General features: G+C 46.0%; 1 protein-coding gene across 1 annotated transcript in view; it reads left to right on the top strand.

Moving 5' to 3' along the window:
- LOC126426758 (uncharacterized) overlaps nt 1-13575 on the top strand; it is a 441752-nt gene that overhangs the window by 406264 nt on the left and 21913 nt on the right. Inside the window, exons 31-33 of the mRNA XM_050088747.1 lie at nt 231-268; nt 7244-7576; nt 12270-12463. Coding sequence (XP_049944704.1) covers nt 231-268; nt 7244-7576; nt 12270-12463 — 565 coding nt within the window. The remainder of the gene's footprint in view (nt 1-230; nt 269-7243; nt 7577-12269; nt 12464-13575) is intronic.

The raw sequence follows: 13575 nt of genomic DNA, 5'->3' as shown, positions 1-13575 counted from the left end.
TATTATTATTATTATTATTATTGTAGTAGCAGTAGTAGTAGTAGTAGTAGTAGTAGTTTTATATAATGTCCACAGTGTGCAATATACATGCTTTGCCACCTTTGATACACATAATCAGTAAAAAATCTTATAGGAGTAATCATTTGTCTCCCAAGTGTTATTATAGCTTCTTTTATTAACTGCAATATCTCTCTGCATCTTTGATCTGAAACCACCTCCAATTGTTCCAGGAGGCAGCCACCAGAGGGCATACTTCAGCTATTACACGGTAAAAGCTTCATTATTCCTGTGTGAAAAAAAAAGAAAAAAAAAACCATGGCCGTGTTCTTCCACATACCTCCCAAACCCAAACTTCTGCTACTTCTCTAGTGGCGATGTTATCGAAAGTTTGTTGAACTATCTTCCGTCCTTTAGATGTAGACTTTACATGTAACTTTTTTGTGTGTAGAAAATAAATATTTAATAATGGCAAACATTCTTATTTAATGTTGTCCATTAACACATTGGAGACTGGCCACTTAGTAGAGTATAGGGCCTAAAAGTTGGCCATTTATACCATTATTTGAAGCATTATCAACGCACATGTAATTGGTGTATCTTGAAGAGTAATATGTACTAAAAAGGGTCAAACTTCAAGATTTATTTTTCATATTTACTTTCGTTCTTTGATGAATTACAAATTTTGAAATAATGATGACAGAAAGTGTTGTTATCCTCCCAGGACAAAAATGTGAGGTGAGTTATGGAGCCAACTGTGAAACCTAATGAGTGCGCATATGAAACTACATCAGTGTGATCGTTTGTTACTTTCGAGGTAAATTAAGTCGACCAGTCGAGGGGCAGGTCACGAGATGTCCGTACATTGTTCTCGTACACAGTGAGTCCAGTTTTCGGGTGATAGATGGCTCGCATATTGAGAAAGTTGTAATCTGACCTGTACTCGAGCGTCGTCTTTTGAACATGGCGTTGTGGCCCGGGCTGGGTTGGGCTCGGTCTCCGACGTGTTAAGAATGTGAGTAATAATTGGTAGTATTCGAGAGTATTTCCGTCCTACACACAGCTGAACAATATGCTTAGACAGACAGTGTTCTTATCGTGAAGTTAACATCTTGAGCTAAGCTTTAAACTCTGACAATGAGCCCATCGTCTCTCAAAGTTGTTGAACTATGTGTAGGACAAAAATACACTGTACTGCTAGCAGTTATTACTGTAAACATTTTAATATCACCATTAACTTTCTTCTTGGTAAGTGTGGCTCTATTTTTATGTGATCCATTGCTTTCTCCTCCATTTCACTGTGTTTGCAATTTCCTTTCCAGTCACACAGGAGCCGTATCTTGGTTTTCCCTTTCCTATTACGTATTCATAAATAACGATCTGTAGTCTCATTTCCCCTTAAAATAATGAAATCTACTCTTTGTCTCTCGCTTTCTTCACTGCAGTAATTAGCAGTGGTGAGGGGGGAGGGGGGGGGGATGGAGGCCTGGCTGTCGCCTAGATAAAATGTTCACTCGCCTTTAGATGATATTCTGCAGCACTTACCTTCCCTGAAGCAACAAGTACAGCTGCTTACCAAGTGAAGTGTAACCACACTACTAAATGTAGCAACAGGGCACATACAGTGTTTGTTTTGGGCTTGCCTAACTATCAAATGAAAGTAAGTCATAGGATGAAATCTGCGGTGTATTGTCACTGTGGATTACATATGTGACTATCACGTCCATACTGTATAAATTTATAAGATCACTCTTGGGAGCCATTGTAGGTATTCACCCAGACATGCTACCAAAAAGTCTGCAGATTGAACACGCACTCAGTACTTTGCAAAATACACTTTGGACTGTCAGTTCTAAGTTACAGTTTTATGGAAAGTATACAGTGAAGATGTTGAGTCGCAGAGAGGCAGAACGAAACGACTGCTGAACAAGTGTTTGTTTGCCCAAAAGGCCTTCTGCCTAAGTAGGCAAAACTTCTTTGTACAATTAGGAAACTAACTTTTAACTCCTAGACCCTAACCCACTAACCGACTACACTGCCTGACAGTGAAGGACCCAGAAGGGGAGGAGAAAATGAAAGGAAATGTCAACGGTGGAGAGGGTACGTGATGTTATTTCGGTGAATATGAAACAGAGTTAAATTTACGAAGCACTCGGCAGTGTGATTCGACTTATCAGTACGGCGTTACGCCGCCTCTGGCCCGGATACGGCACATATTCGGTCGGGAAGGGTGTCACGGACCCACCGTATCCCCTCCCACGTCAGCCCGGCCCACGATTGCGGTAGCCGGCCCTCGTTATCCCAGATAGTGGCACCGAGGCAGAGTTCACGTGTGACGTATCCCTCGGATTTCTATCGGGGACAGAGCTGGGGATACGGTTGCTCACAGTTGTATCTCAACTTCTCGGAAACGGTCCGTACAGGAATGTGCCGCACGAGGACGTGTAGTGCCGTGCCGGAAAATGGCGTCGCGATACTTTCAAATGTTGTCTGAATTGTTACAATCTGTGGCCTGCAGTTGTATACCGTTTCCCTCCCTACTGTGATGCTGGGAGTAACACTGCCGTGCCTCTCCGAAGTAGTGTACATAGAGGATTTCTCCTGAGGCCGCCACCGTGGTCGCCTGGGGTAGTACGAATTGGCAATTCGTCACAGAATGCAGTGTGATGCCGTTTGTTGGGGATCTGTGCTTCCCAGTCTAATACACTAATTTGTGCTTCCCAGTCTCGGCACCACTCCGAATGCAGCCTACTTACGGGAAGGTAATTCCCGAGTCCAGCTGCCATTGCTGCCTGGCCGAGAGTGTACGACAACCACAAAATGTTGCAGGTGATCCGCAATTTGTTTGCCGACAGGAGGTGTAGGTGTGAAGGGTGGCAGTATGCTCGGTGCGCAAAATGGCGATCCTCCCGTGCTGCGGTCGGATGCTTTCGCCCGGAACCTTGACGGTGAGAGCGCCTGCTCTCGAATTCCCGTGGAGCCCGACATTGGCCGACTGTAACGCCTAAATGTTCCGCAGATCTGGATACTGACCAGCTGGCCAAAAGGAGACTGACAGCGAGACCCTTTCAAATTCTGTCGGGTACCGATAACCTGGTGTCACACTAGTCCGTGGCAGCTCGAAATGGAACGTGGACGGTTTGTCAGTATGCCACCTCCGGTGTTACATTTTCTTTGTGTGATCTGTAACCCTTCAGTGTCAGATGTCAGTAGGTTTATGTAGTAAATTTCTGTCGGTCACCTTTCTTGATGTTTGCCGAGGTGGCCCTGAAAAGACAGTTCCACCAAACCACGTTACAGCAGTCTTCACTGTGCTTGTGCACGTACGGATGCCAAAAGAGACCGTTAGTTGTCTTCCGAGCCAGGTTTTTTCTCTCCTTGTCTTCTAAAGGCATTCAAACCGTGACATCGAGGAACGATCGGCACCACTCGGCAGTTGGAGACTTGTACTCACCGTCCCACCTTGTAGACGTGACGGGTTCGAGACGTTCTTCCGTCAGTATCTCCCGCAGTGCAATGTCCCGACACTTACTAACTTCGGAATGTCTCGAACATCTTTTGTCATCACAGAAGACTGGAAGAGGTATATGTCATCCTAAAAATGTCACGACATAGAAGGGCGAAGGGCGAATCAGAAAGTTCCTATTTTTTTTAGCCACATTACAGCTGTAAATGGAAAGTCAGTATATCCATTGCCAGCATTGGACCTTTCCCAGTTCGTGCCGACCTTATCTGCCGGTAGCTCTGCCATGTGGCGGTGCTGTCATTTGTTAAAGATGGCAGATGTGCTTCACACGTCCACAGCATTAAAACGACAAAGTGTGCTTCGTTTTCTATGGAGCGAGGGACAGACACCTGTCAGGCTGGACGGGAAAATGCAACCCACACGTGGGGAAAACTGTCCCACTTTGAGAACTTTGAAGCGGTGGAGTTGTGAGTCCGAAAAAGGCCGCGAAGCCTCGCACGGTGACGAGCGTTCGGGGAGGCCGTGTTCGTCGCTGACAGATGACGACACTTCCTGCGTGGATGCAATAGTGAAAGCAAATCGGTGTGTGCGTGTCACAACTGTTTCCTGTGAGCCTGGCATATCGTACGGGAATGCTTATGACAATGTTCACGGGTCTTCAGGGTACCAGAACGTTTTGTGTCGGTGGGTGCCTAAGCAGTCGGACTACACGATGAAAGGCGAGCGAATGGTGTCTTTACTGAATCGTCTGGAACGGTACTCCGAGGATGGTGAAGGTTTCCTGGACTGCATTGTTACTGGTGATGAAATATGGATACTGTATTTCACACCAGAGTCCGAGCAGAGGAGCACAGTGTGGAAATATCCCGATTTGCCTGTTACAAAAAAAATTCCATATTTCGTGAAAATGATGTTAACGGCCTTCTGGGATAGCCGTGGACCGTTCCTTCTGGATTTTGTGCCAACTGGTGCAACCATCAATGCCGACAGTTCCTGTTCCACACTGTCACGTCCGAGCGCTGCCACCGGAGAAAGCGACGAGGGATTCTCGATGTGGACGACGTGATTGTGCTCTGCGACAAAGTGAGACCACACGTGGGAATCGGAACTGCCGAAAAGCTCCGGGCATTTCACTGGGAGATTCTGGACCGCCCACCTTACAGTCCAGACCTCGCCCATAGTGATTTCCAAATTTTCGGACTGCCGAAGAAGTTCCCGACAGGACAGCAATCACAAGTAACGGTAAAGCCGAGACGGCAATCCGACAGTGGTGCCATAGTCAGCTGCTGAATTTTGCTGTAGGGTAATCGCAGATTTAATGGTGTGACGGGGACAAATGCATTAACCGATGTGGGGTCTGTTTGGAAAGTTTGTGTAAGGTATGTAGAATGGGGTGTATATTTGTCATCACCTCTATGTACGTTAGTTTTGCTAATCAAAAATAGTTTCTGATTTGTCTGTGTATTTCAGTTTCCATGAAATTTCAGTGTGTAATGCTGTTCATGTCCATTACGTACCTTACTGTGCCTGGGAATGACACTACACATTGACAACACTCTTGCACTCTGGTGACCATTCTAAGTGTCACAAGGAATTGAAACTCCTAATCGTTTAAAAATCCACCGATGCTTCTTACGTGTGCAAAGTCACAGTCACATCCGACCACGTCTTTCAGGTACTTAACCTGCTTAAAAATTAAAAGAATATAAAAATCAATCCGTGTAAGTTCATTTATTAGTGTACATCTGAACTGTAGAAAATGGACTCTAATACGGGATCTGTCCTAAAACCTTCCCTGATCGGCAGCCGTTGTCTGACAGATTTCTCAGGCATAGACACTGTTTTCCCTGTGGAAATCAATTGCACCAATCACTGTAACTTAACGGAGCCCACATTACCGTAGTCACTCACACTGACACAGTGGAATTCTCGAAAACCACTCCGTTTGGCGATTGCCGATCTCATTTGCACCACGTCCACACGTACGCCGCATTGTCTCGCCTGGATGTCGGCACGCTGACTCGTGGTCGAATTCCTCGTGACGTTCTCGGCCTTCTCAGTTTCCGTGGCTGCAGTAGTGTCAGAGGTGCTCCAGCTCAACTCGTTGCTCAGTGTAGTGTGCGACCCGCCATCCCCAGTGCATGTAGACTGTTTACCCACTGCACGGTCCCACAGTGTGTGCTCCAGAGTGCCCACACTGCCACTGGTGTAACTGTCATTCATGTGGCTTTTGATATTGTACTGATTTGGCATGTAGTCCGTGACTGATCCATTTCATGTTTCACTCTGCTTGACGGATGGAAAACACTGAAAAAAAAAACTCGTTTTTAGTCTCTCCCTGATCTTAGGGACAAATCTGTGTGTTCTCCTTCCTGTGTTGGTTTTCCATTCATTTTGCCATCTGTTATTAACTTTTTCATGTTGGCCTTAGTTCCGTGTATCCTCTGTACAGTTTCTGACAGAATGAAAAGTGTGATATAGAAGGACAGAACTTTGAAACAAATTGACAAATTTATTGAAATGTAGATTGGAAACGAGAAAAAATATCCACCATTACGTATCATAAATGCCCTTCACCTGGTTTTCTATAGAACGCCGTACGGGTGGTCACCGTTCCGTTGCGTACATTTCTCACAAACAAAAGCTCCCACTACGCGATCCAATGTGTTCGGTGGGATCTCCTCGACAGCTGTACGTACCCTTTTGTCGAATTCGGCCACGGTACGAGTACGGGTTACGTACACTTGACTCTGCTAGTACCCCCACGAGATGTCGGGGGCAGTGAAATTGGGCTACTGTGCTGGCCAATGAATGTCTCCAAATTGGGGAAACCAGTTGACTAGGAAAATGATGCCGCAAGACGTTCACAGAGTGGCAGGTCGTACGAACTGTTGTCTCCTCCTGTCGGAAGCACGTGTCACGATCTCTGGTAACCTTTACTGCACGACCGTGAAGATACTCGAAAGAAAAGAACTGGACGGATTGTGTCAAATGAAGCCGAGCCACGCCACACTACAGGGGGGACACGTTCTCAACGAAGGTGTTCCTCGTGCATACTCCAGCTGCCTCGGTTACGTGGTGCCTCTATTTCTGTTTATTTGTACCACTTTGTACACGAAAATGGAGCTCATCTGAAATCGGTAGTTTCGCAGTTTCGGGCCACCCGCCAAAGGTTCCAGGTAGAGGTTAGTAGGGCAAGTTCATCTCGTACACTTAGTTTCAGTACGACCTGCTATTTTTACGGGTGGAAGTGCAGGTTGTCACTGGCGGGGCAGTGCAGGGAACGATCTGGCTCCGTTGGCGCCGAGGCACGCCTGGCGTCAGTACGGTGAGGACTCGGGGTGAGTGCTCGATGCACCTCACGACTTGCGTGTTCTCCGTTGCCGTGGACTTTACTCCTCCGCACAAAATGCAGTAGTGCCGAGTAGCTGCACCCACTGTACATTTACCCGATTATCCAGAATTTTATCGTGTCATTTCGACTCGAAATGGCAATAAGAGTCACCGACGTGACGAGACTCGTTACGTCTGAAATACACCTCGGCGGCAAGTGCTCGGAGCTGTGTACTCTGCGAGGCTGTAATTACAAATGGCCGTCCTGCCTCAGTGCATCTCACGCGTACTTATTTCGGGCAGGCGCAATAGTGACTGCGTGCTGCCTGATTAGAATTGTGCCGTTCATTATGTCACACCCTGTACTTCCTTTTGAATGTCCTTCTGTACCCGTATAGAGCACCAAAATCTGTAACTCCCAAAACTGTCTCTGTTTCACCGAAACAGTACCACCGTCCCGTCTTCGACCGGCCCGTCGGTCTCCGAGGTCGGCGGCGGCGGACGTGACGCCCCCGACTCGACCCACCTCGGCTCGGCACCGGACGCGGTACCGGTGATGGGCGACACTACTGCTCCGGCCTCGACGTCCGGTGGCAATTCTGACAGTGGTAAAGGCGCCACCGATACTTGTAGAGGGGGAACCGTCACGGGCAGTGTCGAAAATGGTTCGGGAGAGGAGCGGCACTCTGGCGGTGCCGGCTCACCCGGTACTGCCCACGTGAAGCCACCATTTTCCTATGCGGAGCTCATCGCGACGGCCATAACCCATTCGCCGCACAGGTTGGTACTACTGCTACAGTTGCTAAATTCTTTAGTTAAAATACGCTACAACATCCTCAATACTTGCCACCACAGATTGGCATTACCCGTGGTATCTTATACTTATTACCGTGCGAGTTACTCCCGGATGTCTTAACACAAGTGCTGTCATCTTGTCCCTACTTCCTGCCAGTATTTTCCACATTTCTCTCTTCGCTGATTCTGTGGAGAAATTCTTCGCTTCTCATCTTACCCTTCCACATAATTTTGAACGTATTTCTATAGCTCTGTGTTCCAATTGCATCCATTCTCTTATTCTATTTCACAAAGTCCGCGAATCAGCTGCTTGCTTGATGTGCTCCAAACATACGTTCTCAGAAATTTCTACCTCAGATTAAAGCACGTGTTTGATCGTATCGGACTTCTTTTGACCACGATTGCACCTTTTGCTTCTGCTAGCCCGCTTTTTATATCCTCCTTTCTCTCTCGTATCTTTTTTCATTTCTAGTTTTAGCAGAGTTGCTTCAATTCATCTAATCTGTGGTCCCCAACTTTGACGTTAAATTTATCGCTGTTTTCACATTTCGTACTCCTCGTTCCTTTCTGCCTGCCTCATATTTGTATATTTAGGCCTAACCGTATGATTCTTTTCGTACACCATCCCATCGACTGCCATTTTCACCAATTATCTGTGTCGCAATATGTACCCGACTATTGCAGCTCTCCATTTCTTTCCGTCCTTCAGCAGGCATTCTTTCCTTGATTTTTAGAGGGCTTGGTCAATGCACCTGTTCATCAGCACTCCCTGTAAGACACTGTTCTTCATGTTTCACACCCATATAGCTCACATCTCCAAGATTAAGAATTTATTAAACTATTTCTGCTATATGTTGGCAGGTGTTATCTTTTACAGCAGGTCCTCTTGCTGGAAGAGCTATTTTGGCACTTCTTGCAGTAATAGTTCTTTTCCTATGTATATATATTGAAATAATACTGCTTCTGAAGTTCATTCACAATCACTGACAAATGTCTCCGTTACTAGCTATTTTGAAAATTTTTGTGAAAGCAGTATACAAGAGAACTGTGGAACGCCTCGGTGCACATGACTTGTGCTCAGAATTGCAGTTTGCCTTCAGGAAAGGAGTATGCTCAAAAGATAACATATTCTTCTTTTGTTTGTAAGGCCCAAGCAGGACTACAGTAAGTTGCAAAGAGTATGAGGCTTGTCGAGAAAGTGAGAGCACTTGTGCTCTAACAAACAATGGAAAATCCAAATTGGAATAACGATAATATTAAGAAAAGGATAGACTGCTTCTCACCGTGTAGTGGAAATGTTGAGTCACAGACAGGCACAACATAAGCTTCCGGCCAAAAAGCATTCTTAGACATCACTCACTCACACACACACACACACACACACACACACACACAAATGCAAGTCTCACTCACATGACCACTGTCTCTGGCTACTGAGACCAGACTTAACCTCAGCAGCCAAAGACAGTGGTCATGTGAGTGAGACTTGCATTTGTGCGTGCGTGCGTGTGTGTGTGTGTGTGTGTGTGTGTGATGTCTAAGAATGCTTTTTGGCCGGAAGCTTATGTTGTGCCTGTCTGTGACTCAACATTTCCACTACATAGCAAGTAGCAATCTACCCGTCGCCGTTCTCCTGGTGCACCCGACATGTTTAAGTGCGGCCCTCGGGTTTTCCCTAAAGTGCTAAGGATGTGTTGATGCTTACCGTGCCACTGGCCTTGTAACCTCTAGGAATGAGTTTAGGCGCACCGAGTCACAGCTACCTGAGCGCGACAGACGTGTAAACACGCAGACCTGTCTTTCCGCGCTGCTCTACCAGTAGCTGTTCGGCGGTCTGACTGTATAGTTCGAGTGTGCATATACGTTTGTTGCAGTGTTTTCGCTTTGCAGAATTAGACTTCGCTTCCCATGTTTTCGTCAGTTTTCTTGTTTTCTACGGGAGAAGTGTCACTTCGCCGTGGTTGCACAGATTGAGAGATCCTGGATGTGCTCCCAAGGAGCGACAGTGATTGTGAATTATCTGACGTTGCTAGCAGTGACGAGTCTTTGACAGAATGTCTGAGCTGTAGTCCTCGGCCTTTTACGTCGGAAGGGAGAGCAGGAATTACAGTCACCGGTTCCTCTCAAACTGAGGAATCAGAAAGTAGCAATGAAACAGTTTGGAAAAGAGCGCGCTTAAACTGTTAATTTGATGACACGAGTTCAGGACACAAATGTCAACTAGATACTGACCCAAGCATTCTTTCATTTTTTGCGATATTTATGTCTGAAGATCTGTTGCAATTTATTGCAGGCAAAACAAATCATTTTTATGTTTACACCACAGAATCTGTGAATTCTCGACTGACAAAGTGGAAGGACACTGGATTTGAGGAAACGTATTGTTTAGTTGCTATTTGCCTTCTAGTAGTCCAAGTTAAGAATTTAAAATTAAGTGATTATCGGTCCAGAGATACACTTTTGAACACACCACTTTTCAGTGAAATTATGTCCCGGGACCGTTTTTGTGTACTTCTGAGAATGCTACACTTCAGTGATAACTCTGCTAGTACTGGAGGTGACAGTCTATTTAAAATTAGGATGATTGTTGACAAAGTAATTCATTTCGTCCACATCGTAGGTTGTGTTCCAAAAATAAACAGCATAGAGACAGAAGTGATCCCCTAGGCTGTGGCTAAGCCATGTGTCTGCAATATCCTTTCTTTCCGGAGTGCTAGTTCTGCAAGGTTTGCAGGAGAGCTTCTGTAAAGTTTGGAAGGTAGGAGACGAGGTACTGGCAGAAGTAAAGCTGTGAGGATGGGGAGTGAGTCGTGCTTGGGTAGCTCAGATGGTAGAGCACTTGCCCGCGAAAGGCAAAGGTTCCGAGTTCGAGTCTCGACCCGGCAGACAGTTTTAATCTGCCAGGAAGTTTCTTATCAGCACACACTTCGTTGCAGAGTGAAAATGTCATTCTGGTAACTCTAGCATTACTTAGCACCATTTTAGATATATGATTTTTATATGTCTTATATTTTTTGTATATATGTTTTTTATGTTTTTACTCGTTTAATATACTTTTCAATCAAGGACTAGGACTTCAGTTGAGTTCTGTTATCTCATTGTGGATGTAACCAAGTAGTTCAATTTCCTCAGCTGTAAGTATTTTTAAGTGTATCTTATTTCTCCTGAGTGTAATTGTTAATATTTTCTGTCTCTTGTACTGGATTGTTATTTAACACCGAGATCCATTTTTTTACTGCAATTTCGGAGGTCTAGTCCACGTGTCATTTAATTTGGCGTCTACCGCTAGACGTCACAATCTTCGACCTGCGACAGGGTGGCGTGTGCTCGGCTCCACAGAATTCAGTGTGTGGCCATTGGTGTAATGTGCAGTTCTATTTGACACCTGCCGATATATTTTAGTACGTTGACGACTCCCGAGGATTGTGTGTCTTTCAATTTTTCGTTTCCCCCACGGATATTGACTACGGTTTTATCCTATCGTACGTGGACTGTCACGTGCTGTCTGGGCTCGTCTTTCGACTGAGTTGTGGAGATATTTTCCTGATCACACACGGTATGGATCGGATGCCCATCTGCCATTTTATCCGAGGTTTTACCGAGGAGTGACACATTTTTATGTGCACTTGCACCTTGGGAGTGGTGCAACACGAAATATTAGTTTTGTGAGTACATTGCTTTACTGTCTACTTTGTTCGGCACGTGACGTTGTGACTATTAGCGCTTTTACTTACGTAGTTTCATTCTGTATGCAGACATGACCTGAAGATTCACCTCCAGAGTACGACACTGTTCATCACACAATAAACAGCTATTGCAGATTTGTACTTTCACTCAGTTTAATGTAGACTATTTTACCATCTCTGATCTTACGTTATTTGATTGTCCTTCACATTATGTACAACTTCTTTAGCTGTGGTTGCCTGACCTATAAGGTTTTTCTTTTTTTCTTGTTTTATCGATCAACCCAATTTTCAACTTCCTTCTATAGCACACATCTCAGATGGTTCAGTTCTCTTCTTTTTTTGATTTTCCCATGGTCCATTATTCACTTCTGTACACCGCAGTCCTCCAGCTGCCTCTGTGGCCGAGGTCACTGACACACACTTCTGCAGTGGTGCTCGACCGGAGGATAAGCCGGTTCAAATCCCAGTGTTGGAAAAAATTTTCACTACCAGTATTTGACCAGCAGGAGTAGGAGAGGTAGTGGCGTATAGTTCTCGATCACCGTACTTTGTGCTAATGCCATTGTTTAAATAGCAAACCTCTGCACAGTATCTGTGAAGTGAAGGCCTGTGACACTGTCGGCAGTGATCCATCTGTCGAACGGGAACGCTATTTGCAAGGAGTGGGCTGTTCGCCAGCAACGAGTCTGCTTCTTATGTCTTCGGGTTGTCCATCGTGCATTATTTTGCTTTGACGGTAGGAGTATTTCATAACAACTGGGCTCCAAAATTCTAAATGAACAAAATAAGGCAACAGAGTATTGACAGATGCGATTCTCGTGAGCTTCAAAGCAGAAAAACCTATAAACTAACCCCGTATTTTTTCCAATTGTAGAAATTCGAGAGGGGTACAGGGACTTGTCGGACACCCACAGTAAAGTGCCAGAAAGTGCCCTGCGACCCCAGTTCCGATTCGATACGGACTGAGCCGTGTACTTTTGTCTGTCCGGCAGGAGGGCGACGCTGTCGGAGATCAACGCCTACATCGTGAGTCGCTTTCCCTACTACGAGCACAAGAAAGGCTGGCAGAACTCGATTCGCTACAACCTCTCGCTGCACAGGTGCTTCGTCAAAGTGCCGCCGGAGGGCGGCAACAGCAGAGGCAACTACCGGAGTGGCTGTCGCAAAGGCAACTACTGGATGCTCGGTGAGTGTTTGGCCGGTACCTGGGAGACCGGTAGTCACGTGGCCACCTTCTCATTTTCTAGACTCCTCGGTGGTAAGAAAAAAAAAGTCCTCCAGTTTCCGAGTGTGTCGGGTGGTTAAAAAGCCACGAGTTTTTGACGGTGGCTTGCCAGTGCGTCCAAATATAGTCTAGCAGCTGCCAGTCACGTGACTCGTTGCCACTGTAGTGCCGTTTACGGGCCTATGTCGACTCGGTGCTCATTGTGCTCGCTTTGGCTTCAGTGATTGGCTGTTGTTTTATGGTCACAGCTCCACAGTGGTGTGTTTCTAACCGACAGTTAGCCGGAAGTTTTTGCTCGAATCGACAGAAATGGAAGCTTTTATATCGTAAACACCTTCACCAAATGGTATCAGACAGATACTCCAGTACTTCTATCCCTATGTTATTTGTTGTTTAAATTTTTGTTCTTATATACACTTATTCTCAGAATAGAAAAAAGCCCTTCTTTCACGTGACGAATGGCGTAAGTAGTTAGTGGCTCTTGTGTGTAATGTTACTGGAACTTTTCAGGTGGAGATGGCAACACATCGTGCCCAGAAGACGTGCGTCTGTAGACTGTAGCCACGTTTCAGACTTCGAGAAAAGGAGAATCGTTGACACGAGGGTCAGGGGAGCCTCGTATCGACAGACAGACAGTTGCCTGCAGCACAGTGACTGCAGAATGAGTGGTGGTGAGATGGACTCGGGACAACAGTGTGGCGACAAGAGTAGGCACGAGTCCTACACGAAGGGCTACACCCCCAGAAGATTGTAAGATCTTCCAGCTGGCTGTGACGAATACACGGATGACGACAGCTGAAGTCTGGACAAAGGCAACAGGCAGTGCGTCACCACGAACCACCGGGAACAATTTACTGGAAGCTGACACGTAATGTCAGTTGTCGTTTACTGCCGACATCGTACTGCAGACGACAAAACGTAGCACGGTGTAGAAACAGGGAGTGGTACTGTGCAGTGTTCGGTGACGTGTGTCGCTTCCCTCTGTGGCAGACAGATTGATGTTAATGTGTCTGTAGTAACCTGGTGACAGGAACACCTTCAGTAAACGCTATAGGACTGATGCTGCAGTACTT

The sequence above is a fragment of the Schistocerca serialis genome, chromosome 11 (genome assembly GCF_023864345.2).
Source record: "Schistocerca serialis cubense isolate TAMUIC-IGC-003099 chromosome 11, iqSchSeri2.2, whole genome shotgun sequence".
NCBI classification, from domain to species: Eukaryota; Metazoa; Arthropoda; class Insecta; order Orthoptera; family Acrididae; genus Schistocerca; species Schistocerca serialis.
This window is presented reverse-complemented; position numbering and strand designations above follow the sequence as displayed.